General features: G+C 36.2%; 1 protein-coding gene across 1 annotated transcript; it reads right to left on the reverse strand.

Annotated features, from left to right (window-relative positions):
• Window positions 1–3,332: 3,332 nt before the first annotated feature.
• Window positions 3,333–8,699, reverse strand: LOC133330833 (sarcocystatin-A-like). The gene is made up of 3 exons (XM_061539240.1): window positions 8,679–8,699; window positions 6,959–7,077; window positions 3,333–3,534 (listed from the first exon to the last, which is right to left on the reverse strand). The coding sequence occupies exons 1-3, from the start codon at window positions 8,697–8,699 to the stop codon at window positions 3,333–3,335; spliced, it is 342 nt and encodes a 113-aa protein (XP_061395224.1).
• Between the last annotated feature and the right edge of the window lie 3,373 nt (window positions 8,700–12,072).

The raw sequence follows: 12,072 nt of genomic DNA on the forward strand, positions 1-12,072 counted from the left end.
TAGTGAGTTTACCCAATTTTTGGGTAAATACTCAAAATAGGGGTACCTTTGTATGGGGGCTACCAGTAAACGTGGACCTATACACATAAAATTTTGCATGGACATTTGGTACCCAAAAAGAACATTCTGTGCCAAATTACAGCCAATTTGGCCTCAAAATGTGTCTAATAGGCTAAAAATACCTTAAATCGGGAGATACGGTTATATGGGGGCTATATCAAAACTTGGACCCAGGGACCCCATGTTGGATTTCTATATTTGTTTGTCATTACAAACAAGTGTGCAAAATTTTGGCCGCCTATGTCAAGTGGTTCGGCAGTCAGTGAGCTTATACCCAATTTTTGGGTAAATACTCAAAATAGGGGTACCTTTGTATGGGGGCTACCAGTAAACGTGGACCTATACACATAAAATTTTGCATGGACATTTGGTACCCAAAAAGAACATTCTGTGCCAAATTACAGCCAATTTGGCCTCAAAATGTGTCTAATAGGCTAAAAATACCTTAAATCGGGAGATACGGTTATATGGGGGCTATATCAAAACTTGGACCCAGGGACCCCATGTTGGATTTCTATATTTGCTTTGTCATTAGAAACATGTGTGCAAAATTTTGGCCGCCTATGTCAAGTGGTTCGGCAGTTAATGAGTTTTTACCCATTTTTCGGGTAAAAACTCGGGTATTTACCCACGTCTTTAGAGTATCGTAAAACTATCTATTCTAAATCGATTTGATAACAGAAACCCGGAAATAGGGTGTAAGATGTTGTATTACCGAGTCAATATAGTAAATACCCAAATAAATACCCGCAAATGGGTATTTACCCGGTATTTACCCACCCCTTGGGTATTTACCCGGTAAATACCCGGTAAATACCATCTCTACCTATTGAAATTGGCGAAGATCGCAGTTCAGATTTAGATAGCTCCCATATATATGCTCGTCCGATTTTAAGTAAATGATGTACCAAAGAGCCTATATTTTTCGATTTATACCAATTTTTTTATATTCTTTTCAATTGTGTCTGAAATGTCAGTTGAAATCGGTTCCGATTCGAATAGATGTCCCATATTTCCCACACCTAAATTAAAATTGTCCGATATCAATGACATTCTGCACTAACTGGCTTAGTGAGCATACAATAAAGTGGTCTATCAAATTGTGGATCTTGTAGACATATTTTCGATTTTTAAAAAATAGTTAACAGCTACTCCTAATAAATTATTACTAAATTTGTAAAAAAATGGTAATTAAAAAAACTTATTTTCCCTTTTTTGAAGAAGAAATCTACTCCTCAGAGGAGACATTTGATTTTTGTCAGGAAAATGGTTTCTTCCCATTATCGTTACTTTGAAGATTTTAGCCGAATTTCTCCACTGAAGTGTCTGTAATTTGTCATTTCGATTTCTTGGGGGCGAGGAACATATTTACAAAATATTTTTTTTGGGTTCATATTTCAAATCGTGGGTTTCTGGTAAATAAAAAAGAGGATGTGAAGAATTCTTAAAATACGCTCTTTCTCACGAATGCTTACGGCGAGAATTCGAATGTTTTCAATTTATCGCGAATGATAAAGTTACAATGAATGAACAAGCATTTCCAATCTCTCGCGAATGTTCGCATTGTACGAACGATAAAAATTTCGCTGCAAGCGTCGTCGACTCGTTCGTTCGCGAGTATTTGTTGCTGAAGAACATTCTTTTGAAAAATTTAAAAAAACAAATGTTTGCGAATGCTCGCGAGTTCTGTTAGAAACAACTACAAACAAAATTATCATAAAAAGTAAACACACACAACGAATGAATGTTTGTGAATAACGAAACACATGTCCAACAGCTATTGAGTTCACGAACGTTTGTTGTTATTCTTGTTGTTGCTTTGAGCATCCGCGAGAATTCGGGAATGTTTGTTTTCATTCGTGAGAGAATATCAGAAAGAATTTCAACCACCAAACGAAACGAACGATCTTTGTTGTGTGCTCTCACTCGTTTGTTATGTGTGTGCGAACATTCTTTGGCGAATGCTCGTTTGGTAAAGAATTTATCGCCATTCTTATAATGAGCGAATTTTTGCGCACCCTGATAAAAAATAACGTTTTCATATTCTGCATACACATATTCAATATTTCTTGAATATTATGTTCCTAGACTAGTTTTCCAACCTCCAGTTTTATCAGTGCGTAAACAAGTCACTAGCAAAAATGGTTTACAAACTATTAAAAAATCGGAACTATAAGCGAAGATATTATGCAATATTTTCTGGCGATTACCTGTGCTTAAGCGTGGATATTTTTAACCCTTTTTGTTAAGGACGGATTTTCAATTTTTTTCACGTCTACCAGATTTTCTACCTATAAGCATAGATAATTTAAGCTTATTTTTCCTGACGACTATCTGAGGTGTGTATATTTAAAAAATATTTGTCTAAAGACTATCCGAGCTATAAGGTTGGATTTTTAATATATATTTCTAAAGGACTATTCGAGCTTTAAGAGTGGATTTCTAAAAGTATTTTTCTGAAGACTTAGGTGTTAAGCGGCTCTTCTCTCTCTGTTATAATGAATTGATCGATTTTATTGTAGACTGATATAGTCAAATATTGTCTTTATATTTTCCGCAAAAGCTCTACCTATTATTATTTTCCAGTGACAAGGGTATCATAACTCCATGATAGTTTTTATGTAGTTTGATTTTTGTGGTTATTATCTCTTATTAAATCCTATAATTGAATTATTTTATATGTGATATATTTCTTATTTGCTCACCCATTAATAGCACTTATTTATACATTTTCCGAGAATACTTCCTATTACTATGTGTTTTAGTACATCACTAATAAAGAACACTTGTCGTTTGCAATTTAGCGAAATAGCTTAGCCTGTTTCTCATTTCTAATTAACAACAAAAATGTTCGCCGACGTTTTAATGAAATAACGCAGATTTGTTTTATTAACTCATCAAACTGGTTATTTGGTTGAGAGTTATTGTGCAATAGTTGCATCATAAGATGATAATTAATTATTTGAGGGATTTAATAATATTAATTAAAAGCTTTAAAATATTTGATTATTCTAAATATTTGATTATTGTATTTTAATACTAACGGTTTTTTGTTGCATTTCTAAGTCCTAATTTGCATTTTTTATTGACCCAAATGTTTAAATATGTGTGAAATTAATGTAGAAATTCTAATTTGAGGTTTATAAATAAAACTTATTTGTGAATTTGTATATGCTAGATAGAATAAAAATGCATTTATTTATAACAATTTTATAAAAATAACTTTTTATTTATTGTAATAAGAAATAAAACATTTTAACATTTGTTTCTTATTAGGCGCTATGTTTGAAAACAACTTCATCTTCCTTTTCACAGTTCAATGTTACTTTAATACCATTTTCCAACCAGGGTTGAGACCAGATTTTTACATCACAGTTTTTCGTTTCCTTATCGTCTCCAACGATGATATCAGCGTTTATGGTATATAGTATACCGGATACTAGCTGTTTGCTGGCAGAATTGATTTGTTTAATCCTGTAGAAAAATATAAGAAATATTATGAAATTGATATATGATATGAATATAAATGTAGGAAAGTATATCCTACTGATTCTTATGGTTCAAATTAATCCAGATATATTTTTTGAAGTGGTTGTAATTAAGTATTTCGTTGGACATACATGTATGCAGAAATTTTCAACATAAGTCTATGTTTGGTCATAATTCCCATATTTTGGTCCCACCCACATTCTGTTTTTTCCTTGCCCAGTTTTCCAACCAGAGTATCTGCAATTTTTATACCCTTCACCACACTGTGGTACAGGGTATTTTGAGAATATGCATAGAATCACTTTCTGAGTCGATTTATGCATGTCCGTCCGTCTGTCCATCTGTGTGTCTATCCATGTATTTTTGTGAGCAAAGTACAGGTCGCATTTATGATCCGAATTGGATGCAATTTGGCACAACCTATTTGTTTGGCCCAAGGACGAATCCTATTGAAATTGGGAAAAATCGGTCCAGATTTAGAAATAGCTCCCATATATATTTTCGTCCGATTTAAGGTAAATGGGGTACCAAAGTCCCTAAATATCTTTCGATTTGCACGAAATTTGGTACAGCCTACTGAATTAGGTCTAGAATGATATGTGCCAAGTTTCCTGAAAAACGGTTCAGATTCAGATATAGCTCCCATATATAGTTTTGCCCGATTTAAGGCAAATGGTGTACCAAAGTCCATATATATCTTTCGATTTGCACGAAATTTGGTGTACCCTACTGAATAAGGTTTAGAATGATGTGTGCTAAGTTTCGTGAAAATCGGTTCAGATTTAGATAGAGCTCCTATATATAATTTTGTCCGATTTAAGGTAAACGGGGTACCATAGTCCCTATATATCTTTCGATTTGCACGAAATTTGGTATAGCCTACTGAATTAGGTCTGGAATGATGATATAGCTCCCATATATAAATTCGTCCGATTTAAGGTAAATGGTGTACCAAAGTTCCTATATATCCATCGATTTGCACGAAATTGGGCATAGCGTACTTAATTAAGTCTAGAACGATGTGTGCTAAATTTCGTGAAAATCCGTTCAGATTTAGATATAGCTCCCATATATAGTTTCGCCCGATTTAAGGCAAATGGTGTACCAAAGTCCCTATATATCTTTCGATTTGCTTGCAATTTGGTATAGCCTATTGAATTAGGTCTAGAATTAAGTGCTAAGTTTCCTGAAAATCGCTTCAGATTTAGATATAGCTCCCATATATAGTTTCGCCCGATTTTAGGTAAATGGCATAGCGTATTGAATTAAATCTGGAATTATGTGTACACCTCCTATATATATTTTCGTCCTATTTTAAGTAAATTGTGCACTAAAGATCCACAGCTAGGCCGATTGACACAACTTATTGAAATTAGTATAAATTAATCTCTAGCAAGTTTTATGTAGATTTATCACGATGTAGATTTAATCACGATAAAGATCGAAATATTGAAGATATTTCTAGGATTTTTGGCATTGCAAATGAGGTATATCGACAAACATTGGGTGCACTATTATTAAATCGGACGAAACAATATATAGGAGCTTTATTACAATCAGGGTAGTAAGTTAAGTTTTTTATACTCTTCACGACTATGTTATCAGGGTATTATGGCTTTGTGCAGCCCCCTGAGTTTGTAACGCCACGAAATATTGGACCTAGACCCACTTCTAATTATACCGATTGTCATATCTTGATTAGCTGAGTCGATCTAGACATGTGTGTCCGTTCATATGTCCATTATAAATTGTAAACACGATGCAGGCCACAGTTATGAACCAATCTTCACGAAATGTTTCATGCATGCCATCATTGGCCAGAACCCATCCATTGGTAAAAATCGGTTTATATTTAGGGGATGAAATAGATCAAATATTAATTTGGGTCGGTTTTTCTGGTCGCTCCAGAGGCTGAAATTATGGCCCGAACATAGCGAATTTTTTGACATGGAAAAGCGGATCGGGCCGAAGATTAAGCAGGACTGTTTTGATAAAGATTGGTCAATATTTAGCGACTCAAATGGACCCGCTAAATATTAAGATTTGCAAAGTTTGGATCAATACAGACAGACTTTTGTGGGGGAGGAGTAGAAGATGAGGATCGATAAGTCCCATCTTCCAATATTATACAGGCATTGTAAAAATATTAGGTTGTACAGAGGTTAGTTCAAATCACATAGTGGACCGAATTATTACAATGTGCAAAGTTTGGATCAATGTGAACATTCCATTAGCCTGATATTGGGTTTATAAATATTGAAAAAATTGACCCTTTGTGGGGGAGGTACCAGAAGGATTGGGCCAATAGGTTCCATATTGGTAAAGATAATAGGTTTTGCACAGGTTAGTTCAAATCGGATAGTCTGTACTCATGATATTACAAAATTTATTTTCAGCAAAATGTTGACAATTTTGTGTGGGAGGTATCAGAACGAGTGGACCGATATTCCCAATCTTCGAACATGAACTAATTTTGGGTGAACTTTTATGGTGTGTAATTTTTTTGAATGAATTCGATTATCGTGCAGACCTGCCGGCCAGTCAGACAGACATTTGTAAATCGACTCCAAATTTTCTGAAGCGGATTTGGTCTAAAGCAAATAGCCATAAGTCTGACGTATTTTGCCAGCAAACCATACGTAAATATGGAGTCTTCAAGAATAGGAAATGGACGGCTTCAGCGATGAAGCTCATTTCTCACTCGGTGGGTATGCCAAACACTCCAAATGCTCGCATTTCGGGTTCTGAGAATACTCAAGTAATTGAATAGAGACCATTACTTCCCGAAAAGTGGTCATAGCTTGGTTCGAAGGTGGTCTAATGCCACTTTTTTCGAAAACGACGCCTGGCACCGTCAATTCGGAGCGTTATGGTCATATGACCTGTTTTTGATAAATACGACATGAAGAATATGTGGTTTCACTCAACTCGACCGTATATAACTTTATTGTAAATGGCATTTCCAGATAAATCTGTAACGCGTGGGCATTTAAAAACCACCATTCATCAAGTTTACTTTTTAAACCACGAAATGCAGTGGTATTTTGTTTGGGCATGTTTCAAAGTTAATAAAGTGGATAACATATGACGGATTTTGTAGCAGAACATCTTCGATTTGTTTATTTATTCACTGCCTCATTAATAATTTCAATGTTAATCTCATCGTTAATCCAATGATGTAATCGAATTAAGGTTATTTTTTCAAGGTTATTTTAATTGCTATTATAAAGGCCGGCTTAATTTTGAAAAAAAAAAATAAATATATAATTCAGAACAAGTTAAATTCAAATTTTTTCTACACAAGTAGTAAATTATAGAACTTTTTAATTAGCACGGTAATATACTTTTCAATAATATCGTATACCTAAAAGTAATTAACACTTCCAACAACTGGTTCCATAATACTCACTTGTAGTCAGCTCCATTTTCACCCTTTTTCAAATGTTTTAATGATGATTCCAACGCTTCTTTAGCTTCATCCAAATCACCAGCTACGAGTTGTTTTACACCACCAACTAAATGAAGTTCCTATGAAGAATTTTATAATAAAAATCACAATGACTCATGAATATAAATAATTAAACTATTTTATTTATTTTTTTTTCGATATACCTCCTCTTTAGGTTGTGCGTTAATAACCACACAGAGAACACCAAAAAAAGTCAATACAAATAATTTATTCATATTTACTGAACGATGCGACGAAGATTTGTTGTTTACTTCTCAAAGCTAACAGAGATACTGTTTTTATCTGAGCGATCGTTTAACCTTTTAATAAGTCGTCGTCGACGGTGGCGTTGTAGTTTATTTTAGATTTCAAGTTTACAGTGTACCAAATCCTTATTATAACAGTTGAGTATTATTGAACAGGTGAATGTGCCGAAGAATCGACTTTAAAACAGAAGATCGAAAATCGGATGTAAGTTTCTATTTGAACAACTACAGTCGAATTCGCTTATAACGACGGTCAAGGGATCGGCGGAATTGGACGCTATAAGCGATATGTCCTTATAATCTATATTAAAATAAAGGCAGAACGTTTGAATACATCGTTATAAACGATTTCGACTGTATTTCTTTAAAAATCCACGCTTATAGTATCGTGGGAAAAAAAATTCAATAGTACGGTCCATATAATTTAATGTGCGGTACTTGGAAGGTCCGCACTCGTCTTAATGTAGCAGCAAATGTACGATCTAACACAACATGGAAACTTGACGTAGAAAACTGCAAACACAACAGATAGCAGAACCATACTCCGCTCAACTTACCCACTTGCTGGACGAAAGCACTTCTTGTCCCGATAATAGTATAGAAGCACAATGGCAAAGAATTGCCCACTCCTTACAAACTTCAAAAAAATCAACAACTGGGTACCAAAGACCGCCATCAAGAAACCCATGGTACGATCAGGAGTGCTACTGATGTGAAAAACGCAGCATATAGGGCTAAACATGAGCAGTAGCAAATCGAGATGTACAGGAGTCAGAACGAAGTCCGGAAATTTTATCAACGACTAAAAGATGCTGGTCAGGAGCATGCACCAGCTGATTAGTACAATTTGTCTGGAGGAATACATGCCCAATGATTGGAACCTCAGCAGCATGTGTCGATATGTGAGACAAGACGATATGTCAAATATAGAGGAATAAGTCTCCATCCCATCGCATATAAGGTGCTATCCAGCGTGCTGTGTGAAAAACTGAAGCCAATGGTCAATTATATTATTAGACCATACCAATTCGGCTTCAGACCTGGCAAATCAGACCAATTCAGATTGACTAGATTTTCACTCTGCGCCAAATCCTGGAAAAGACCTACGAAAAACACATCTACACATTCCACCTATTAATCGACTATAAAGCCACATTGGACAGCGCTATCCGTTCGGAGGTGTTTAAAGCCGCAATATCTGCGTTCGGCATTCCTGCAAAATTAATATGGCTATGCAGGATAACTCTAAATGGCACAAGGTCAGCAGTTGAAGTCAGAAAGGACCTAATAACTAACGAGGATTTAGAAAAGGTGACAGTTTGTCGTCTTTTTAACATCCTGCTGGAGCTGGTAATAAGAGAGGCAAAGGTGAACAGAAATGGCAATCTGTACACCAAACATCATATGTTACTCACCTGCGCCGATGACATCGACATAATGGAAGGATTGTGATGGCCAACAGATGCTACGATGGTCTAAGTAAGCAGTTTAGAAACAAGGCCACCTCCCGCCAGACCAAACTCACAATTTACAAGACGCATGGGTACTTGCACAAGCAGATGAGGCAGTTCTTGGGGTGTTTGAGAGAAAAATTCTCCGAAAGATCTGCGGGCCGATCTGCGTCGACGCTGAGTATCGGCGTCGAATGAACCATGAGCTTTACAATTTATACGCGGACATCGATATAGTCAGTCGTATTGAGTTGCAGCGACTACGGTGGCTAGGCCATGTTGTGCGGATGAATGAAAATGCCCAGGCTCAAAAGGCATATAAAAACGAGCCTACTTATGGTTCCCGTAGAAGGGGAAGGCCACGAATAAGCTGGAAAGACCAAGTAGAAAACAACATCTTGGAACGTGGTCTTCCAAATTGGAAATCTTTTTTAAGCTCGGCTTATGGAACAACCGTTCTGTAACAAGCCAGCTTAGTAAGTATGTATATGTCTTTCAGGAGTAAATATATACGCCTTAGAGTACAAATTTTGTCATTTTTCACACAAAAGTCTGGGTCCATTTGACTCGCTAAATATTGGCCGATCTTCATCAAAACAGTCATGTATATTTTTTTGGCCAGATTCCTTTTCTGGTGTTCGGGTTATAAATGTGGCCTCAAGAGCGGTTAAAAACTTTTATGGACCATTCCATCCCTTAAATATTAACGGATTATTACCTAAAACAATTGGGGTATTCTTTGGTGCAAACCCAACCTACATGCACAATTTCGTGACGATTGGTCCATAACTATGTCCTGTATCATGTTTACAAATTATAATGAACAGACGGACGGACGCATATTTCTAGGTCGACTCAGCTAGTCGATACAAATATTTTGCGGCGTTACAAAGCCTTGGGGCTGCACAAAGCTATAACTAGAGATGGTATTTACCGGGTAAATACCCAAGGGGTGGGTAAATACCGGGTAAATACCCATTTGCGGGTATTTATTTGGGTATTTACTATATTGACCCGGTAATACAACATCTTACACCATATTTCCGGGTTTCTGTTATCAAATCGATTTAGAATGGATAGTTTTACGATACTTTAAAGACGTGTGTAAAAACTTGGGTAAATACCCGAGTTTTTACCCAAAAATTGGGTATAAACTCATTAACAGCCGAACCACTTGACATAGGCGGCCAAACTTTTGCACACATGTTTGTAATGTCAAAGCAAATATAGAATTTCAACATGGGGTCCCTGGGTCCAAGTTTTGATATAGCCCCCATATAACCATATTTCCCGATTTAAGGTATTTTTTGTCTATTAGACACATTTTACAACCAAATTGGCTGTAATTTGGCACAGAGTGTTCTTTTTGGGTACCAAATGTCCATGCAAAATTTTATGTATGTAGGTCCACGTTTACTGGTAGCCCCCATACAAAGGTACCCCTATTTTGAGTATTTACCCAAAAATTGGGTATAAACTCATTAACAGCCGAACCACTTGGCATAGGCGGCCAAAATTTTGCACACATGTTTTTAATGTCAAAGCAAATATAGAAATCCGACATGGGGTCCCTGGGTCCAAGTTTTGATATAGCCCCCATATAAAGGTATCTCCCGATTTAAGGTATTTTTTGCCTATTAGACGCATTTTAAGGCTAAATTAGCTGTAATTTGGCACAGAGTGTTATTTTTGGGTACCAAATGTCCATGCAAAATTTTATATATGTAGGTCCACGTTTACTGGTAGCCCCCATACAAAGTACCCCTATTTAGAGTATTTACCCAAAAATTGGGTATAAGCTCATTAATTGCCGAACCACTTGACATAGGCGGCCAAAATTTTGCACACATGTTTCTAATGTCAAAGCAAATACAGAAATCCGACATGGGGTCCCTGGGTCCAAGTTTTGATATCGCCCCTTATATAACCATATTTCCCGATTTAAGGTATTTTTTGTCTATTAGACACATTTTACAACCAAATTGGCTGTAATTTGGCATAGAGTGTTCTTTTTGGGTACCAAATGTTTTATGCATGTAGGTCCACGTTTACTGGTAGCCCCCATACAAAGTACCCCTATTTAGAGTATTTACCCAAAAATTGGGTATAAAGTCATTAATTGCCGAACCACTTGATATAGGCGGCCAAAATTTTGTATTCATGTTTTTAATGCCAAAACAAAAATAGAAACCTAAAATGGGGTCCCTGGGTCCAAGTTCTGACATAGCCCCCATATAACCGTACCTACCGATTTAAGGTACTTTTACGATCAAATTGGTTATAATTTGGCACAGTGAAATTTCTTTTTGCAAAAAATATTCATGCAAAATGTGGTTTCCGACACAAATGGTTTAAAATCAACATTATTTCCTGTATGGAAAAATGGGGTCTTCAAAACACACATTAAATAGTTAGAGAACTCTCCGAGCCAAAATCCAGCCAATCTAATTGGTTAATAGATAAAAATTACCTAAAATCGGGAGCTACGGTTATATGCGAGCTATATCAGAACGTGGACCCAGGGGCCCCATGTCGGATTTCTATATTTGCTTTGACAATAGAAGCATGTGTGCAAAATTTTGGCCGCCTACGTTAAGTGGTTCGGCAGTTAATGAGTTTATACCCAATTTTTGGGTAAATACTCAAAAAAGGGTACCTTTGTATGGGGGCTACCAAAAACGTGGACCTACACACATACAATTTTACATGGACATTTTGTACTCAAAAAGAACACTCTGTGCCAAATTACAGCCAATTTGGTTGTAAAATGTGTCTAATAGACAAAAAATACCTTAAATCGGGAGATATGGTTACATGGGGGCTATATCAAAACTTGGCCCCAGGGGCCCCATGTCGGATTTCTATATTTGCTTTGACATTAGAAGCATGTGTGCAAAATTTTGGCCGCCTACGTTAAGTGGTTCGGCAGTTAATGAGTTTATACCCAATTTTTGGGTAAATACTCAAAAAAGGGTACCTTTGTATGGGGGTTACCAGTAAACGTGGACCTACACACATACCATTTTACATGGACATTTTGTACTCAAAAAGAACACTCTGTGCCAAATTACAGCCAATTTGGTTGTAAAATGTGTCTAATGGACAAAAAATACCTTAAATCGGGAGATATGTTTACATGGGGGCTATATCAAAACTTGGACCCATGTCCATGTGTGCAAAATTTTGGACGCCTATGCCAAGTGGTTCGGCAGTTAATGAGTTTATACCCAATTTTTGGGTAAAAACTCGGGTATTTACCCAAGTATTTACCCACGTCTTTAAAGTATCGTAAAACTATCCATTCTAAATCGATTTGATAACAGAAACCCGGAAATAGGGTGTAAGATGTTGTATTACT

The sequence above is a fragment of the Musca vetustissima genome, unplaced genomic scaffold, assembly GCF_032173495.1.
Source record: "Musca vetustissima isolate MV318-11 ecotype Yass unplaced genomic scaffold, APGP_CSIRO_Mvet_v1 utg16389, whole genome shotgun sequence".
NCBI classification, from domain to species: Eukaryota; Metazoa; Arthropoda; class Insecta; order Diptera; family Muscidae; genus Musca; species Musca vetustissima.